Source organism: Apteryx mantelli, chromosome 5 (genome assembly GCF_036417845.1).
Source record: "Apteryx mantelli isolate bAptMan1 chromosome 5, bAptMan1.hap1, whole genome shotgun sequence".
Lineage (NCBI taxonomy): Eukaryota > Metazoa > Chordata > Aves > Apterygiformes > Apterygidae > Apteryx > Apteryx mantelli.
In genome coordinates, this window is record NC_089982.1 from 46,097,049 (window position 1) to 46,114,024 (window position 16,976).

At 42.5% G+C, this 16,976-nt stretch overlaps 2 protein-coding genes across 3 annotated transcripts; one reads left to right on the forward strand and one right to left on the reverse strand.

The window, feature by feature from the left end:
- Window positions 1-1,856: 1,856 nt before the first annotated feature.
- On the forward strand, window positions 1,857-9,046 carry SAP30 (Sin3A associated protein 30). 2 transcript variants are annotated; one of them, XM_067297907.1, is made up of 4 exons: window positions 1,860-2,305; window positions 3,366-3,488; window positions 6,583-6,681; window positions 8,715-9,046. In XM_067297907.1, the coding sequence occupies exons 1-4, from the start codon at window positions 1,973-1,975 to the stop codon at window positions 8,835-8,837; spliced, it is 678 nt and encodes a 225-aa protein (XP_067154008.1). In that variant the 5' UTR covers window positions 1,860-1,972; the 3' UTR covers window positions 8,838-9,046. The 2 variants fall into 2 exon arrangements, with proteins under 2 accessions (XP_067154009.1, XP_067154008.1); XM_067297908.1 differs by lacking the exon at window positions 3,366-3,488 and having other exon boundaries at window positions 1,857-2,305.
- A 3,000-nt stretch (window positions 9,047-12,046) lies between these two features.
- On the reverse strand, window positions 12,047-14,441 carry SCRG1 (stimulator of chondrogenesis 1). Its single transcript, XM_013942101.2, has 2 exons — window positions 14,202-14,441; window positions 12,047-12,591 (listed from the first exon to the last, which is right to left on the reverse strand). Exons 1-2 carry the CDS (start codon window positions 14,435-14,437, stop codon window positions 12,537-12,539), a joined length of 291 nt encoding a protein of 96 aa, XP_013797555.1. The 5' UTR covers window positions 14,438-14,441; the 3' UTR covers window positions 12,047-12,536.
- Between the last annotated feature and the right edge of the window lie 2,535 nt (window positions 14,442-16,976).

A 16,976-nucleotide genomic window follows, 5' to 3' on the forward strand; every position in this document is an offset into this window, starting at 1 on the left:
TACCAGGTTATGTAATCAGATTAAAAAGCCATCTGCAGCACAAACTGAAGCTGCGCTATAATCATGTTCCCTGGCTCACTTAGAACTTGGGCTTACACAGGGTCTGTGTCTTGTCAAATCATTCACTGACCTCTCCATTACTCTTCTTCTGGTTTTGCAAGCTGAAAATGCATGGTAACTGATATGGTCAAATATTTTAGTGATTAAATCATTATGCTTTGAGTACAGTCAGTTCAGATACCATTTCTTAGATTTAAGGGAATATTTGTGGCAGTTTGAAAGGAAAGCAAAACCTCAATATTCAGTGCCTATACTTTGAAAGCATGTGAAGAAAAATGCATCAAAAGTTTGCATCTTCTGTCACTCTGCTGTAGACAGCTGCACTAGCAATTGGTTTAATGATAATGTATCTTTTATGTAGTTTTGTAAATTCCTGAAACTAAAAATACTTGCTTTTAACGTGTATTTTCACAGTATCTATGTTAGCTGGTCTTATACACAGCAAGGTCCCAGATCATCGCTAGCAAAAAAAAAAAAAAAAAAAAAAGCGTTCTCAGTTTGTTGTTGTTTCATCTTTATTAACAAAAAGCCTTTTTAAATAATAAAATAGAAGGCTTGCACTGTAAGTTGTCTTTGTTTTAAAAGATCTTTATGAAGTTAATTCAAAGCTAGACTCCAATTGCAGCCGTTTTAAAAACGGCTTTAACGTAAAGGACTACAGTCGGTTATTCTCAGTCAGCCAACTCAAAGTAGCAGGCTGAACCCGGGCTCTCAAATTGCTCCCACTTGCAAGGCAACACTGCAAATGACAGAAAGCATTCTCCGTTCAGTCCAGGGCAACGGGATCTGTTCTCCAACCATTAATGAGAAAAGGGTGGAAAAGAAAGGAGGCAACGAGATACGAAGGGACAGGCGTGCAGACAGGCAGACAGAAGAGAAAAAAAATCCAGGCAAGAAAACCATCCTAGGAAATGCGAGTTAGGCTGAAACACTAGAGCTGGAGAGAGTAAAAGACAGGGGAGACACTGCTGAAGATAATGAAGAAGTCAAAGGCGCTGCAGGAGCAAGGATGGTAGAAAAGAGGAAGCACCGGTGTCTTAACCTTTTTTGGCTGAAGCATGTTTACGCGCTTGGCCATGCCAGTGGAAGTAGCGAGCTTCGCCTCTCAGAGGAAACACCGCCCTCCGCCGCCGCGGCCGAGCCCGCGCTCCCCGCACGCCCAGCGCCCGCCGCTGCGCCCCGCCGGCACCGGGCGGGAGGCGCTGCCGGGCCGCGCGGCGGCGCGGGGGAGGGCTCCTCCGCACGGGCGCATTTCAAATCTCAACGGCTGCACGCGGCCCCGGCGGCGGGCGGGAGGAAGGTAGGGAGGGATCAAGGGCCTTTTAAAAGCGGCGCTGCGCCGCTGCCGCCCGCCTGGCGGCGGGGGAAGGGAGCGCAGGGGCGGGCGGGCCGGCCTCGCCGCCAGCGCGGAGAGCCACAACCGCCCCCGCCCCCCTCTCCCGCGTCCTCAGCGCCGCAAAATGGCACTCGGGCTCCCCCCGCCGCGGGGCATCTCGGGAGTTGTAGTTTTCCCGCGCCGCCGGCCGAGGAGGGGGAGGCGGCGCGTGAGACTACAGTTCCCGCCGCACCCCGCGGCGCGGGAGCGCGCACGCGCAGTGGGCGGGGGCGGGGCCGCGGGCAGGTTGCTGTTGTTGCATAGGAAACAGCTGAAAAGTCTCCACATGACAGAGGGGGAAGGAGGAAGCGGGGCGGCCCGCTGGGCGCCGGGGCCGCGGTAGCCGCGGGGGCTCGGCGGCGCGGGGAGCTGCGGCCGGCGCCCGCGGCGGGAGGTGCGTGCCCGCAGCGCGCGGGCTCGCCGCCCGGGGGAGGGGGTCGCGCCCCGGTGCCGCGGCCGAGGGCGGCGGCGCGTCCGGCGCGGGAAGTTTGGTGCGGGCCGGGGCGCCCGCCGCGGGCCGAGGAGTTGGCGCCGGGCATGAACGGGTTCGCCGCCGAGGAGGTGGCGCAGCGCGGGGCAGACCCCGCCGCCCTGGTCGCCGCCGTCGTGGCCAACGCGGGCGCCGCCGTGGAGGTGCCGCCGCCGCCGCCGGGGTTGGCCGCGGGCGCGGGTCCGGGTCCGGGTCCCGGTCCGGGCCCGGCGGGCGCCGGGGCGGGCGCGGCGGCGGCGGGCGGCCCCGGGGCCGGGCAGCTGTGCTGCCTGCGCGAGGAGGGGGAGCGGTGCGGCCGGGCCGCCGGCAACGCCAGCTTCAGCAAGCGCATCCAGAAGAGCATCTCGCAGAAGAAGGTGAAGATCGAGCTGGACAAGAGCGTAAGTCGGGGGCCGCGCCGGGAGCGGGAGCCTGCCCTGCCCCGGGCTGCCCAGCCCGCCTCCCGCCGCCGCGGCTCGCCCGTCGCCTCAGGGGCTGCGTTCTTCTTGTTCTTTTTTCTTTCTCTTCTGGAGCGGGCTGGCGGTGTTGTCCCTCCCCCCTCCTGTGCACGCCGGAGTTTGGCTGCCGCTGCGCCAGTGCAGCGCTGAAGTGCCCGCGCCGCGCCGGGGCCGCGGCTGTTCCCCGCGGGGCTCCCGGGGGGGGGGGGGCGCGGCCGCCCCCGCCCTCGCGGCGGCCGCAGCGCTCGGCGCTCGCTCCCCGGGCGCCGCGACCGCTCTGCCTCGTGCTGTCGCGTTGCGCGTCCCCGGTGCCGCTGCGCCTCCGCTCGGCGGCCGCGGGGCAGCGCGGACCTGGCGCCGCCGCGGTGCTTCCCCGCGCCGCCCGTGCAGAAACGGCTCAAACCGTGCTGCCCCGCGTTTTACCACCGGCGAGCCCGCGCCCGCGCAGGCGTAGCGCCGCTCGGGGCCTTAATGCCGGTTAAAGTCAGCGCTCGCGGCTCTGAAAAACCGGGGTTTGTGCGTAGATGAGAATTCCGCTTTCAAAATGAACGGGTCCTTGCGAAAGGAAACTTTTTTTGGGGGGGGGGGGGGAGCCTGTGTGCTGCCTGACCTTGTATAGGTGGTGGAAGTGAAACAAAGGAGCACACATGGGAAAGGAGGGCTGAAACCCTCCCGGTTTGGGGCGCTCAAAAGAACAACAGGAATCACTTTTGCTGCCTGATGCCTGAGTTCTGAGGAGTGGCTGTAGAGATCCATGTGCCTCTGCAGTCTGCTGCTACTGAATCAGTCTGCTGCGGCACTTCCCCGCTCTCTGGGCCAAGCGGGTGGCAGTAGTCTGTAGCATAACAGATCCCTTATTTAGGGGAATCCAGTAGAAAAGCTTCCTGAACCCGGTTAATGTGACTGTGATTGCTGAAGACTTGTGTCTGTACGTGCGTTTATATCTTAAGCTGAGCACATACTCGTGTGGATTTGATTGAAAGACGCAGTGTTACTCTTTTAGGCAAGACATCTTTATATTTGTGACTTCCACAAAAACTTAATTCAGAGTGTGAGAAATAGAAGAAAGAGAAAAGGCAGTGATGATGATGGTGACTCACCAGTGCAAGACATCGACACTCCAGAGGTAGCTAAATAGTTGTTTGCTCATTGTTATGTTAAGCTTGTTCTTAACAACTACCAAGTCTGTGCTAATGCTGCTTTTCCACTGTTACAGCTTTCCTTATTTGGGGGGATGGGGAAAAGGGAGGACTTCTGACTCACTAAGTTCTTAGTATAACAAGAGCTGACTGAGTTTTATGGAGTATTTTCTGTATTAATTCTGCAGACTAGAATGAACAAGACTCTTAGCTTATGTTTAAGTGTTTGCTAGTTTTCTCAAAAAACTGTCACTTTCAAATTCTCCTTCTTGATGCTTCCTTTTCAAAGTTCTAGTAGAAGTGATGCTTTGCCACATAGTAGCAAAATCTGTCTTTTGCAGAATTTGACAATTTTAAGGGAATTACACATAGGACTTGGGATATAAATGCTTCACTGCTCCTGTCCTTCCAATCATTTCTTTCTGTGTGTGAAAACATGTTGCAGAATAGTTCTTGCAGTTACTCTGTTGCTCTAGTCTAACTTAAAGTTTAGTGAGGGTAGCTCTTTGGTATTTATCCTGTGTTCAGGGAAGAGACACTTGGTGTCAGACAGGAAAGGAGTGGAGGAGGATGGCCCTTTACCTGTTCGTGTTCTCCACTGGAGACCTCTGAAACATTATCACATATTATGAAAGTGAACTACAGCTTTTGAACCTTTTTTTATAGTGTAGTGAAAGAGAAAGCACCAGCTTTTTTAGAACCATGCCATGACCTAAAGCCCTTTTCCTATGTGCATACGGGATTTTCTGCTACCTCCTGGCTTAGCAGGTGCTCTTCGGTGTGATAATTTTGAGCAGAGGCTGATTCCTACCTGATTCCTCTAAGAGGGGTTTTTCAAGATGTTTCAGATATTGCTCATTGAGTGTTATTTTAATGGCATCCTCATAGCCAAAATCTGCAGATAAGAGCAACATAACTGATAAAACTTTGTGCAAGAATCTCTGCCTGAAGGCGCACAGCTCCAGTTTGAAGACTCTGACTGAGAGGATCTTAGGGGATTGGGAATGATTTGATGCTAGCCTGTGTTTTTGTCTGTTAAATGTGTTGGATCACTTCTATGAAAGTTCTGTCTAAACCTAATGTGCCACGTGACTTAAGGTAGCTGCCTGGCACAGTGGGAACTGCCACTCTTCAGCAAGCCTGTTTTGCTTTCCAATACAAGAATTCTAAAATATGTCACAACTGATGAATATTTCTGGAACAGAAAAAGCAAGCTTTTTAGTGGTACTGCAGCAAGCAAGAAAACTGACTGGGAAGTGCATCTGAGGAGTTTCAGCTGGCTGTTTGGGTAATAGTAATATGTCCTTCCCATTGATTACTGTGTGCTGTACATCACAGAATCACAGAATATCTGGAGTTCGAAGGGACCTCTGGAGATCATCTGATCAAAGCCCCCTGCTCAAGCAGGGTCAAGTAGAGCAGGTTACTCAGGGCCCTCTCCAGTTGGGTTTTAAATATCTCCAGGGATATCTCCAGGAGACTGCACAGCCTCTCTGGTAACTTGTTTCAGTGTTCACCACCCTTACAGTAAAAAGTGTTTTCTTATGTTTAGACAGGACTTCCTGTGTTTCAGTTTGTGCCCATTGCCTCTTGTCCTGTCCCTGGGGCACTGCTGGGAAGAATCTTGCCTCTTTACACCCTTCTATCAGATATTTATACACATTAATAAGTTCCTCCCTGAGCCTTCTCTTGTCCAGGATAAGCAGTTCTAGGCCTCTCAGCCTCTCCTTGTATGGAGATGCTCCAATCCCCTAGTCATCTTTGTGGCCCTGTGATGCCTGTAGTCTCTTGACCTTCTGTATTTTGGTTAACTATTCACTTTACTAAGGAGAAAAAAAAAAAAGTTTGAGGACCTTTAGGGCCCTCTAATCTTCTCCTAAATCTTGATCATCGCTAGCTGTTAGAAATGATGTCTACGGACAGGAAAGCTTCCGCAGTACTGCTAGCTTCTGGGACTTTGCAGAGAGCTGCTGCTACTCCTATGTGTGATTCTCTAGGCCATGGGTTCCCTTGGGAAGTGGAATTTCTGCAGTGTAAAATTTGGAATACCAAAGGATACCCATTCTCTATTGCATAAGGTGGTACGCACCAACTCTGGCCGGTTTACCAAGTACACAGTAGCACTGTTCTTAATCTATAGCTGAGGTTACTAAATGAATTCAGAGTGGAAGTGAATTCCATAATCAATCTTTAATGCTGTGATTTTGGAGAATACTACTGTAATTGCAAGTGATCTAGCAGAATTTCTCATCCAGCCTATTTTCTTAGCTTTTTTTTCCTACTTGGTCTTTTGATTAAGCTCTCTGTTGACATTGTCAAGGAAGGTGGGAGGGTAAGGTGCTGCTGGGAGAAGTGACTGTTGGTCAGAGTTTATGGGATTCAAAACTGAGGGAGTACTGGGTTAAGGTTGTGTATTTATATCCTTAAGAGAAGCTTGTGCAATTCTCTGAACTGTCAACTCACGCTGAAAAATAATTCTGGGCAACTATGCCTATGCACATAACTCCTACGTTGTGCTTATGTAGCAGCAATATGTTTGGAGACCAAGAGCAGCTGTTTTCTTCTCACACCTCAAGCCAAAAAAACTTCGTACTCTAGACTTTTTCTTGGTTCTAATGCATGCTGTCTTATGGTGCAGCTATGCTGTATTTTTATGCAACTTCTGTAAAATATGATGGCTGAAATCACAATACAGTATAAGGGTTTCCTGTGAACCACCTCTTCATAGATACAGTATGAGAGTTGTTATGGGGCTTCGTTTGATCATATTCAAACTGGGGAACAAACAAAAACCCAGAACTGATTAAAGTACAGTAATGAGTTCCAAATATTGTCGCTGTAAAAGGGAAGAAAGGCCATGCTGGGTAAAATAGTCTTAAACTGAACTGGGGTGTTTTGCTTGCTTCTTGGAGGTGTGGGGTGGAGGTTGTTTTCTCAAAATGAAATCTATTGAGCTGACAGTTTACATTTGTGCATCTACTTTGTAAGATTCCCATATGTTCTTGAGAGGCAAGCTATTAACAAATGAATTCTGATGAGTTAAATTAGATGACTTTCTTTCTCTTCCCCCATGTTTTCTAGGTTGATTTATATCAGTTACAAGTAAACACACTTCGAAGGTACAAAAGACACTTCAAGCTACAGACCAGACCAGGACTTAACAAAGCACAGCTTGTTGAAGTACGTATGAGTGTTTGTTCCATAACAGAAAATGCAGCTTGCTATGGCATGTGGTTTTCCGTATAGTGTGATCCTTGCATGAAGAGCATATGTAATCTGGATTTTATGAGAACAGAAGGGAACTGCTTATCTAGCTTCCTTCATTGGTCACCACTCCTCAGCCAAATAAATCAAAAGTAAAAGTTCTTTCCAGAGGAGGGACTCTTAACTTCCAAAAGGAGTGTGTACTGCTTAAAAACAAAAAGTGTGGAGTTGAAACAGTATGATGAGTTGTTGCATGTCTCTGAATATCATAAAAATGTGGATGTGTCTGCACATCAGTCATGTTTTCACCCTAGGTGTTCTACTGAAAATAATTAGAAACCGTGAGGTAGCAGTGAAATTCTAGTAGGACAGAGACTTGACTTTAACAGCTAGTTAATACAAACATAGATCTTTCTGTATAGAAAGTATGGAAAAATCTGAAACAGATTTCTCTATTACACTTGTATTTAACTGATAAAACTGAATGCAGTCATCAGAAAATGGAACTTCATGAAATGAGGATTTTTTTTCATATCAATATTTTTAAAAGTAATGAAGCACTTTCTTTACTGTGTGTGAGTGCAGTTTTTAAGGGATCCTTCCACACTGTGCAGGTGCATTTTACAGAATACTGATATAAATACATGGAAGAAGTGGTGGTTCTCCCTTAAAATTATAGCTAGATTTCCCTGTTTTCAGTTTTGGGTAGCGATACACTCAATTGTACTTCTGTGACTTCTGTGCAGACATTTTGTTGGTCTCTCCACTAATCAGTGTGGATTAAAGCCAAGGTTCTTAAATGTGTGAGCGACCTCAAGGCTGAGCTGTAAAACAGCAGTGTACTGCCAGTGCTTTTGCTGCAACAAGTAAGAATTTAAAATCAGTCTTCTGTGAGTTGAAGTGTGACCAGTTCTTAATTTAACAGAACTGTGATCTGAAAGAGCACAAGAGGCTTGTTTTGTAAAAATGGACATTCCCAAGGGTCTGCTTCAGGTACATCTCATACAATGCATGCACTGGTTTATGCTTCTTGATGTAAATAGGTTAAGAGGCAAATCGTTTTCTGTCATGTGCTTTGACTAACCCATGGGTTTTTGTGAGCTATAGCAGCAGAGCTTTCTTAGTTACACAGTGCATGTGGTCCCTTGTAACCTGTCCTTATGCAAAGCAGACACTCCTCTACCTGTTGGTACACTGAGTCAGTGCACTGACTGAGAGAAGGGCTCTCTCAAACTGTTTTTAGATAGATGTGAATTTTTTTGATTTTTGGGTTTAGAAGGCCTTCTAACTTCCTAATTTTGCTAAACGTTTATACTCTATGGGAGTTAAATGAGTAGTCTCATTTCCTTACTTCCTTCTGCTAATATTAATCTACCAAAGAATTCTGCTTTCTTAAAGTTGACCGTTCTGAAACTTCCAGAATCACAAAAGTGACTCAAGAACTGTTTAGAGACTGTCAGATTTTAGTTGATACATCACATGGATTTTTTTTTTATTATTATTGACAGCTCTTGTTTGAAAGGCTAAATGTTTGATAATCATTCTTGAAGATTCTTGCATAGAGTCATAACTGGTTACTAAACATGCACACAGATCCCTCAAACTGAGTAATGAGCAGTAGCCTCTCATTTCTATACTGTAGTTCTGTTCATATTCTCTAGTGGTTACTTGTTTTATATTTGAGCTTTGCCTACACATATGTAATGACACTCCTACCTTTGCTTTGAAAGCTAAACTTCTCTGAGAATTTCCAGAGTTGTTTAGTTGGGAAATTATGGTACAATTGGGTATATTTGGCTCATAGGGTCAATAAAAAGGTTCCTGTCCTAGCTTTTGTATGACAATTAAAAATTATTGGAAGGAGATACCATATGTTTGTGTTTGTGTTTTTTTTTTTAACTGCCTGATGAACCTTTTAAACTTCCTTTAATGTAGTTGATTTAAATTCGAATCTTCAGTTTCCTCATATAAAAGTGGTTATTTCATTTCCTTGCTTTCTTCCTTTATAGATAATTGGCTGCCATTTTAGGACAATTCCAGTGAATGAAAAGGACACCTTAACATATTTCATCTACTCGGTGAAGAATGACAAGAACAAACCAGATCTAAAGATGGATAGTGGGGTTCATTAGACAGAAAAGGTTGGGACTGAGACTCGGGCTCCAAATCAAGACTGAGAGCTTTTGTTGATATGCAAAAGCTTTCTTTGTAACTTTTTCTCCCAGAGAACTTGTCTCTTTTATTTTTCATAATCTTGATGATTTATTTGAAAACCACCTCTCCTGAAATAATTTCCTCAGCAAAAGTATTTTAAATAAATATCACTGATATTGTTGCTCAACTGGGTGTGTCTGTAACTTATTTAGTGAGTTACTTGTAACTAATAGTTAAGCTTTGACTACTTATGTAATGATGTTAAAATATTTTTCAATTAAAGTGTGCCAAGGATACATTTATGAATGTACTTAGTCTCATGATGCAATACTGTTTTAAAAAGAAAAAAGAAGCTGTAGCAGAATTAACAATAGATTCCCTCCTCCCCAAGGTAAAAGGCTGTAAGTGGCAGTTCCACTTGTTAGCTGAGCAGAAATGGCTGAATAATGTTTTCTTTTTCCTCTTTGGAAGCAAGAATTGATGGGAGCTTCTCCGATTTGTTTGTTCATCTTGTTGGGATCTGTGCTTCCAAGCATTGAGGCCTTTGTGCTCCTATATTTAAAAAGAAAAAATTGCAGCTCTTGAATTTCAAAGATATAAATACGGGTTAAAAGTAGTATACTGCACGGAGAGATCCTTCCACTTGGGAAGAAATACTGTAACTGCTGACTTTCTTCCATTTATCTACATTGGCTGTTGCTAAGAACTTAATGGAGAATGAAAGATGGAGCTGATGCTTGTTTGATATGGTTTCCTGTAGTATTTTTTGTTCATTGCATGTATTAACTCAGTCCTGTTGAAGATGTTACTGTATGTTACTTTTTTTTTTTTTAAGGAGTTAAATACTCTTGCTTCTAGTTGAGTATCTTAGTGAAGTCTGCAGTGCTGAAAAGGGTATCATATCTGATTTCTTCTATTTTCACTGATAACTGTTTTTCTGTCTAAATGTGTGGTGTATGAAATCTGATTCTTGGATTGTTCTTTTTCCCCGCTTTGTTTTAAGCTGTGCGCATAGGTTGACAGGGAGAAAAGACTTCTCATCTCAAAGCAGAAAAGGACACAGCTTCAGCTTGTTCAGTTAGTGTATGTTACAACTCCTAGTCTTATCTGAAGATGTTTAAGAAGTCTTTTCTTAATCTGGGAAAACTAGGAAAGCAGTATTTTTATAATCTAATCTGTTAGATGTTAATGTTGTAACTTTTTGAAAACTACTTTGAGATCACTAAAACTGAGATGATGTCCTATTTTGCTTTTTTTGACCCATTGCATACTTGCTCAGGACTGAATGATGATAAACCCTAAACTCAAGCTGGCTGCTTTCCCAGTAGCTATCAGTGGCCTAATTTCTTTCACTTGCAGTGTCTCATATATTTCCACATTAAAGTTCTGTGCTGTTGGCCTAAGTTCAGGCTAGTTAATGATACCTAGCTAGTGGTAGCTAAAATTGATATTCCGTTGATAAGGAAATGTTTCAGTATCCGTTTCACTGTAGTGACTGTAAAGTAGTCTGAAGATGACAAACTGAATTTGTGCAAAGAATATATAGGAAAGTACTAGTTAGAGAAACAGCCAGGGAACCTGGCAGTGAATAGGATGTCCAAAAGATAAAGGTTTTTTTCTCTAGCGCAGAATGCATGACAGGGATGAGTGCTCTCATGTGGGCTTGGCAGGACCTGTAGAAGCTTTCTTGGGGGGGGAAAAGAAACAAAAGCAAAAGCTTCTACAAGAAATAAGTCTTAAAATAGCAGCCTCAGTGACCCTATCCTGCATGTGAAAACTGGCAAAACTTTTCTCCTGTGGATTATAGATTTCCCCTAGTCAGTAGTGATAGAAGGGAAGTACTTGAAAACTGCCTGCTAGCTTTACTACCCAGTTGTGCCTCTGCCTTAAAATTTTTGCTACTGCCACTCTGGAAAGCCATGAATGACAGAGGCATACACAGTGTGAGTCATGTAGAAACTAGATGGCAGGACCAACAAAAGCTATATGCCCATATTACTGCTAGAAGCTTAGAGGGGACTTTCCACAAGAGCGGATACCATATGTTTTCTTAGAGCTCTGACTTTGGATATTTTGACTGTTGGTTGCCAGATTTCCACCCCCCAGCCTGCCAGCTGATTATTTGGTAGGAAGCCTGAATGACTCGGGAATAATTACACAAACCAGGCTTAAAGCCCAGAGACACAACCTGTTTGTCTAACAGACAGTAGCCAAAAAATTACTTGGTAATGATAGTACACACAGATTTACTTGAAACATTTATTATTAGTTATGTATAATCAAAACAAAAGCCATTATCCAACCTTCATTTGCCAAAAGATGAAGAGCACAGTCGTTGTGATATTTCATGCTCTTTGTGAAGTAAAACTCTGGTAAATTGGTGGTAGCAGTTTTCATGGGGTAAGGTTATAAGATTATTAGAGGCATGGTACTTTGCTTTGAGGAAGAAAGACTAAAAATAGTTGCATCAATATTACATGTTTTCCATGTGACTGACTTGATAGCTAAAGAGTTTCTGTATATTAGGCAATAAGGTAGCTTGCTACCTCTAAGTCTGGCTTGTTCAAGTGGCTTTTATTAAACTTGTGTACATAAACTATTGGCTATTTTCCTTGTATTGTAATCAGTATTAGCAAATGTTGAGAGGTAACTGTACATCTACAGGCTAGACCATAATAATTCTTAAACATTAACATGATTTTTTTAATATTTTTAGTTACCTCCTTGTCTTCTCATTGCTAGCTACCTCACTACAAGGCTACCCTAAGCACAAAGCCAGCATTTTAATTTAATTCTGAGGTACTGTATTTCAAACAAAACTTGATCCAAAAGCTGCTTAAGTGAGGGTTTTTTATGTTGCCTTAACAGACTTTGCATCAGTCCTATCCTCTTCAGATGCCTTTCTGCATGTATGTGCTCTAGCAGCTCTTCTGATAGAAGTGCAATGTTAAGTTTAAACATTTTAACTAAGGTTTTATACATTTCATTGTTACACAGGTGACCGGTTAGACATAATTATAACCTGAGTATGCTTTAGTTGCTATTAATGTGAGCTTTGACAATTTTTCCAGTGGAATTTTCAAAATACAAGTGGTGTAAGTTTGTTTTTTTCTTTTTTTCCTTTTTTTTTTTTTTTTCTTCCTTAAAGATGCTTAAATAGAACATGGCAACCTATCTATAGAAGTGCCAGGTATTGAGTCGCTTCAGCTTAAAACAACATTAACTGTGTGACAACAATAAAGCAATAGGAAGCTGCATTACAGAAGATTGCTACAAGGAGTCACATTCTTAACCACATTAAATATAAAGCTTGAAGTTCCTATATCAAAACTAGTTGGCAATGTTGTCCTTCTTTAAAAAGAGATAGGCTTTTTGCTGGGAGAAGCATATTAGGACAATGATGAGCCTTGTACCAAGTTTCAAAGTATTATGGAAATTAAGGCAGCTACCAAGTTTGAAAGGAAAACTTTACTGCTTACATCTTTAAGATTCCAAAAAGATATAGAAAAGAAATTTTCATACAATGTAAGAAGAGGCACTCTATTGTGGTTAGAAAGAAGGGGTTTGTTATTGTTGTTTCTTTTTTTTTCTTTTCTTTTTCTTTTTTTCTTTTAAAGCACTGTTGGGGAATTGTAGACTGATGTGCCTGTTGTCTTCACTGATAGGCTTGATGTCAGTCACTGACTGTTGCAGGGGATCACAAAAGATATCTTTGGTCCGAAGAAAATATCTCTGAAAGACATTACCAGATATTTAAATAATTAGGTTATTGCTTTATTGGAGCTTTAACAAGGAAAGCGTTTCCAATTGGGGATTTTTTGGGGGGTAGGGGGAGTGTTTTGTTTTTTTTGGTGGGGTGTATATGGGATTATTATGTTTGCAGGATGTTCTTTCAGTAGTGCAAATGCAACTCCTGGTCTGTATGAAGATGCTGTATATCCCTTTGCTTTGGAAGTGGTAGCAAACTTTCATTGACTGACTAGTGTGCCAGGACCTTACCTCTGGTATTTTTGCTTTGAGAAGGTTAACTTACCAAATATGTGATATTACAAAAAATAAAGAACTCAGGCATGTGCACACATACTGTTTAATGCAATTTGTCTTGAGAGCAGACCTACAAGTAGGTCCACTGTGCCTTGAGATGGATGAAGGTAGGCTTCTTGTATATCTTATCAAAATAAGAGGTTTTCAATGACTGTTTAAAGCTCAGAGACTGAAGCCGGTGGTCAAAGTGTGCCTCAAGGTGAGGTCACCATATGTAGCTTGGGGGGGGAAATGAAATAGGAAAAATGTATTTAAACCTTGTTTTCAGTTTAAATGTGGTTTGCCAGAAGAGTAGTCAAAAAGAATTTTTATCTTTAGAATTCATTCCTGCTTGGTTCAAATCCAGTGTCCTGACCTATTAATCCTTTGAGTACTGAAAAGTTACCTTTTATTATATTTTAGGGGAGTTGAGAAGCTTGGGTGGTAAGAGGGGTATTAATGTTTCATGGCCACTATCACTTGCTGGCATTATATAGGTAAGCAAAAATGACTTCTTTTACTTTTGAAGCGTTGATGATTTGATCTAAATTTCCTGAAGAAAATATTTGGCTGAAAAGGTGAACGAGATGATACCTCTTCATGTATTTAATTATTTCAAGCCAATAAATCACAGGCTGGTGGTGTTTGTTAACATTAAATTTGTTGAAATGTACATTCTTTTTCTAAAACAACAAAACCCACATTCCATCAAAATTTCTCTGTTCTGCTCCGTCAGCACAGTGTCAGCAAGCCAGGCAAGTGTCAGTGGTTCCTGGGCTAAGTCTTCCCTCCCTTGCAGGCATTTGTGGACTTATTTCTCTTTCCCCTCCCTTCTGCCCACACCACTTATTTTCCTACCTAAAGCGGTTGTCTTCACAGAATTGTTTATTCAACTGGTATATCTGTGTATGCCTTAGAATAGCAACATAGCTGCTTCTTGTGTATCAGAAATCTAAAGACTGTGTTGATGGTCCTGAAAACATCTTCATTGCAAAGTGCTGTTGATAAGGAATTATCATTGTTCTAACATTTGTTGTAGATCAGTTATTGGCAGAAGAGTTAAAAGTTGAGTGATCTGAATATTAAATTTTCCTATAATAGGACATGCAGGTTTCAAGTATGCTAAGCAAATCCTAGGTGAGCCACTGAAAAACAAAAATTTTAAAACTGGCTATATCTTGATATAATTTCAAACCTCCTGGTGCATTTCTTTAAAATGGTAGCTCATTTCTCAGGTGGTAGCTGCAAAGTAATGGAAATACAATGAATGGTTATACAGAACTTATTTTGTATAAGCATGAAAAGGAAAATAGTCTTACTTTGGACAACAGAGTAATTCACTAAAGTTGCAGTAACAGATGATTTTGCAGCCCTTCCCTTCCCAAAAGTGATCTTGCAGACTTTGATCAATTTGTCGCAGATCAGCCACACCTTCGGGGATGCTGTGACAGTTGTGGTCTCTTAGGGCCCTCTTGTAACAGGAGAGATGAGGGGAAGGCACAGCGTGGGTACCCAGCAGCATGCTCAGCAGCAACAGAGCTGAGACCATCTTCATTTTTGCAAAGCTTCCTGTTATAGTAGTGCTAAAGAGAAATGAGGTATGTGAAACAGGTGTAGCTGTTGAACAGATCAGTTTTCCTGATTTATGTTCAGGCTTGCCTTCTTTCCTGTGAACTTCTGGAGGTTTGAGTCTCTATGCTGGAGAGTGTTTCCTCCTAGGTGGTAAACATTGCCATGGAATTGATATTCATTGCTTTCTATACAACCTGTTCCTTTTGGGGGGAATTGAGGCTTCTGTTGCTGGCAATTTTGTTGTTTCTTTGGCCTCTCACCTTGAGAAAATTGCTTTGAGCTAGACGTGTTCTCCCAGTGGTGTAAATGAATGTATTAAATGCTACCAAAGCAGGGGAAATGTTCAGGTGTATTTCATTACCTTCCTGGTGATTTTGGTTCTTTGAGAGCTGTTGAAACAAGAGTGGCTTGCATAAAAATTAGTAATATCTTTCCCCTTAAAGCTTATGAAAAACCGTCTGTTGCTTGAACCTGTCGTGACTGACTGACTGCTCAAAAAACATGAAGTGTTAAATACAACAAAGGAAGCTGAAGCTCTCAGTGGTGCTTTGAGGTGTTGCTGTCCTGGACTGCAGTCTTGGTGATTTTCACACTGCAGGCTGTAATGTGCTAGAGTTGTTGAGGACATCTCAATCTTCTTTTGGTCCTGAAAACTACTTAGCTGAGTTATGCTACAAGAGGTCATTGTGGTATAATTGACACCACCTTTTAAAAGACAGCGTAAACTACTCCTTGCAAAACTCTGCTTTCCATCATCTGAGCGAGCTTCTTTAACATTAGCTGTGCTATTCTGTGCTGCTTTTGCACAGAGACTGTGCCACAAAGCTTTGGGTAAGACCCTTGAACTTGCGTTCACTTTCAAATTAGTCCTGCACTTTGAACAATGTTTCAACCTAGATCTTATTGGTATTAGAAGGAGGGAGATTGGTTTGTTTGTTTGTTTTGTTTCTTACCTTTCCTCATGCTTGAACAGAGAGGGCTTTAGCTTTCTGAATGTAAATAGCAGTTCTACTCTGAAAACTAATCCAGAGCGATGGTCAACTCTGTTCAACAGCTCTCTCTGTGTATATTCCTAAGTGTGTTTTACTGCCAAGGAAAGAGAAGAGCAAAATTGCTGCTCTTCATCCTGTTGGCACTATGGAGTTGATCCAGCATTATGGGCTGGTTCCTGGTCTTTCCTATGAGGCTGCAGAATAGACAACTCTAGACTAACCTGAAAATAACCAGGAATAAAGCAATGTCCAATCAAAGACTGTCAGATACCAAGTTTAGACAGTAGGGCTGCTATCTAGAACAAAAAACTCAAGCATCCTTGATATAGAAGTCACTATGATGGTATACAGAGTCTCACTTGCGTTATTTTGTAAAACTCTTGAGGTAACCCTTGAAAAACAAACAAGAAGCTATTAAATGTATGACTTTACTGTATTCTGTAGTAATTTCTTCCCTGGGTAGTTACATCACCAGCATACCTGTCTTGCTGATCTTCTCCTCCTTCAGCCAATGAAGGAAAAACCAGAGATTATAACTAAGGGAACCTGGAAATTTGGATTCATATAATGGATAAAATACTACACCTGGATGTGTTTTGATTATATTTTCATAAGTTCTTGCGCAGACTTGTGTTTTTGAACACTGGTAGCCAAGTAAAATATTAAAGTGTCTAATGTATTAAGGAATATGACTAAAATGAAAATAAGCTCTTGTCTTTTCTAACTCCTGTCATAGAAGCAAAATTCATTGAATGATTTCTTTCAGTTTCCGTGAACTTCTGTGTGAGCTTTTGAGTAGGAGAGTCCTATAAACTACTACTACTAATGGGGCCTTGGGGATCTATTTTTTAATTACCTTAGAGTGCAGTATTAAATAACATACTGTCTTTATTAGTTTTAGACCTCAAAACTACTTCTCAAATAAAGTAAACATTGTTCTAACTTTGCCTGATGTTATTTTTTAGACTCAAGTAAAGGATCTGTATTATAATAATGGTTTTATTTTGTAGGATTGTAAACACTGCACAGTTATGAGGCTTCTGCTCCAAAAAGTCTAATGCCCAAAGAGAACAGGTTTATATATGCTATACCTTGATGAATGCCAATGCCAAGCATATTTTTCTATTCAGATAATTGAACTTAATTATTTAATATTTTGTGGAAGAAGAATTCCATGAAAGTGAAATTTATGAAGCAGGGTTTTTGTGCCTTTGCAAGATGAGGTATTCATGATATCTTGCTCTTGTGTATATTTGGTATTCCTAGTAATTTGGATGAGCTTTCCCCAGTTGGAGTTAGTTGGGATACTGATATGAATCTGTTGCCATCTGCCTATTTTCTCTGTGTGATCACAGGAACATGTTCTGTCGTGAAAATGGTCAGATTTTATCTGCAGACTGTCAAATTTGCAGGATGACAAAATCATGATCTACAGTTTAAAGTAATTCACTGTTTGCCTTGGAATGTAACAGGGTATTAGTACAGTACATCATCAAGAGGTTTGGCATGGATAATGGACAACATCAGCAT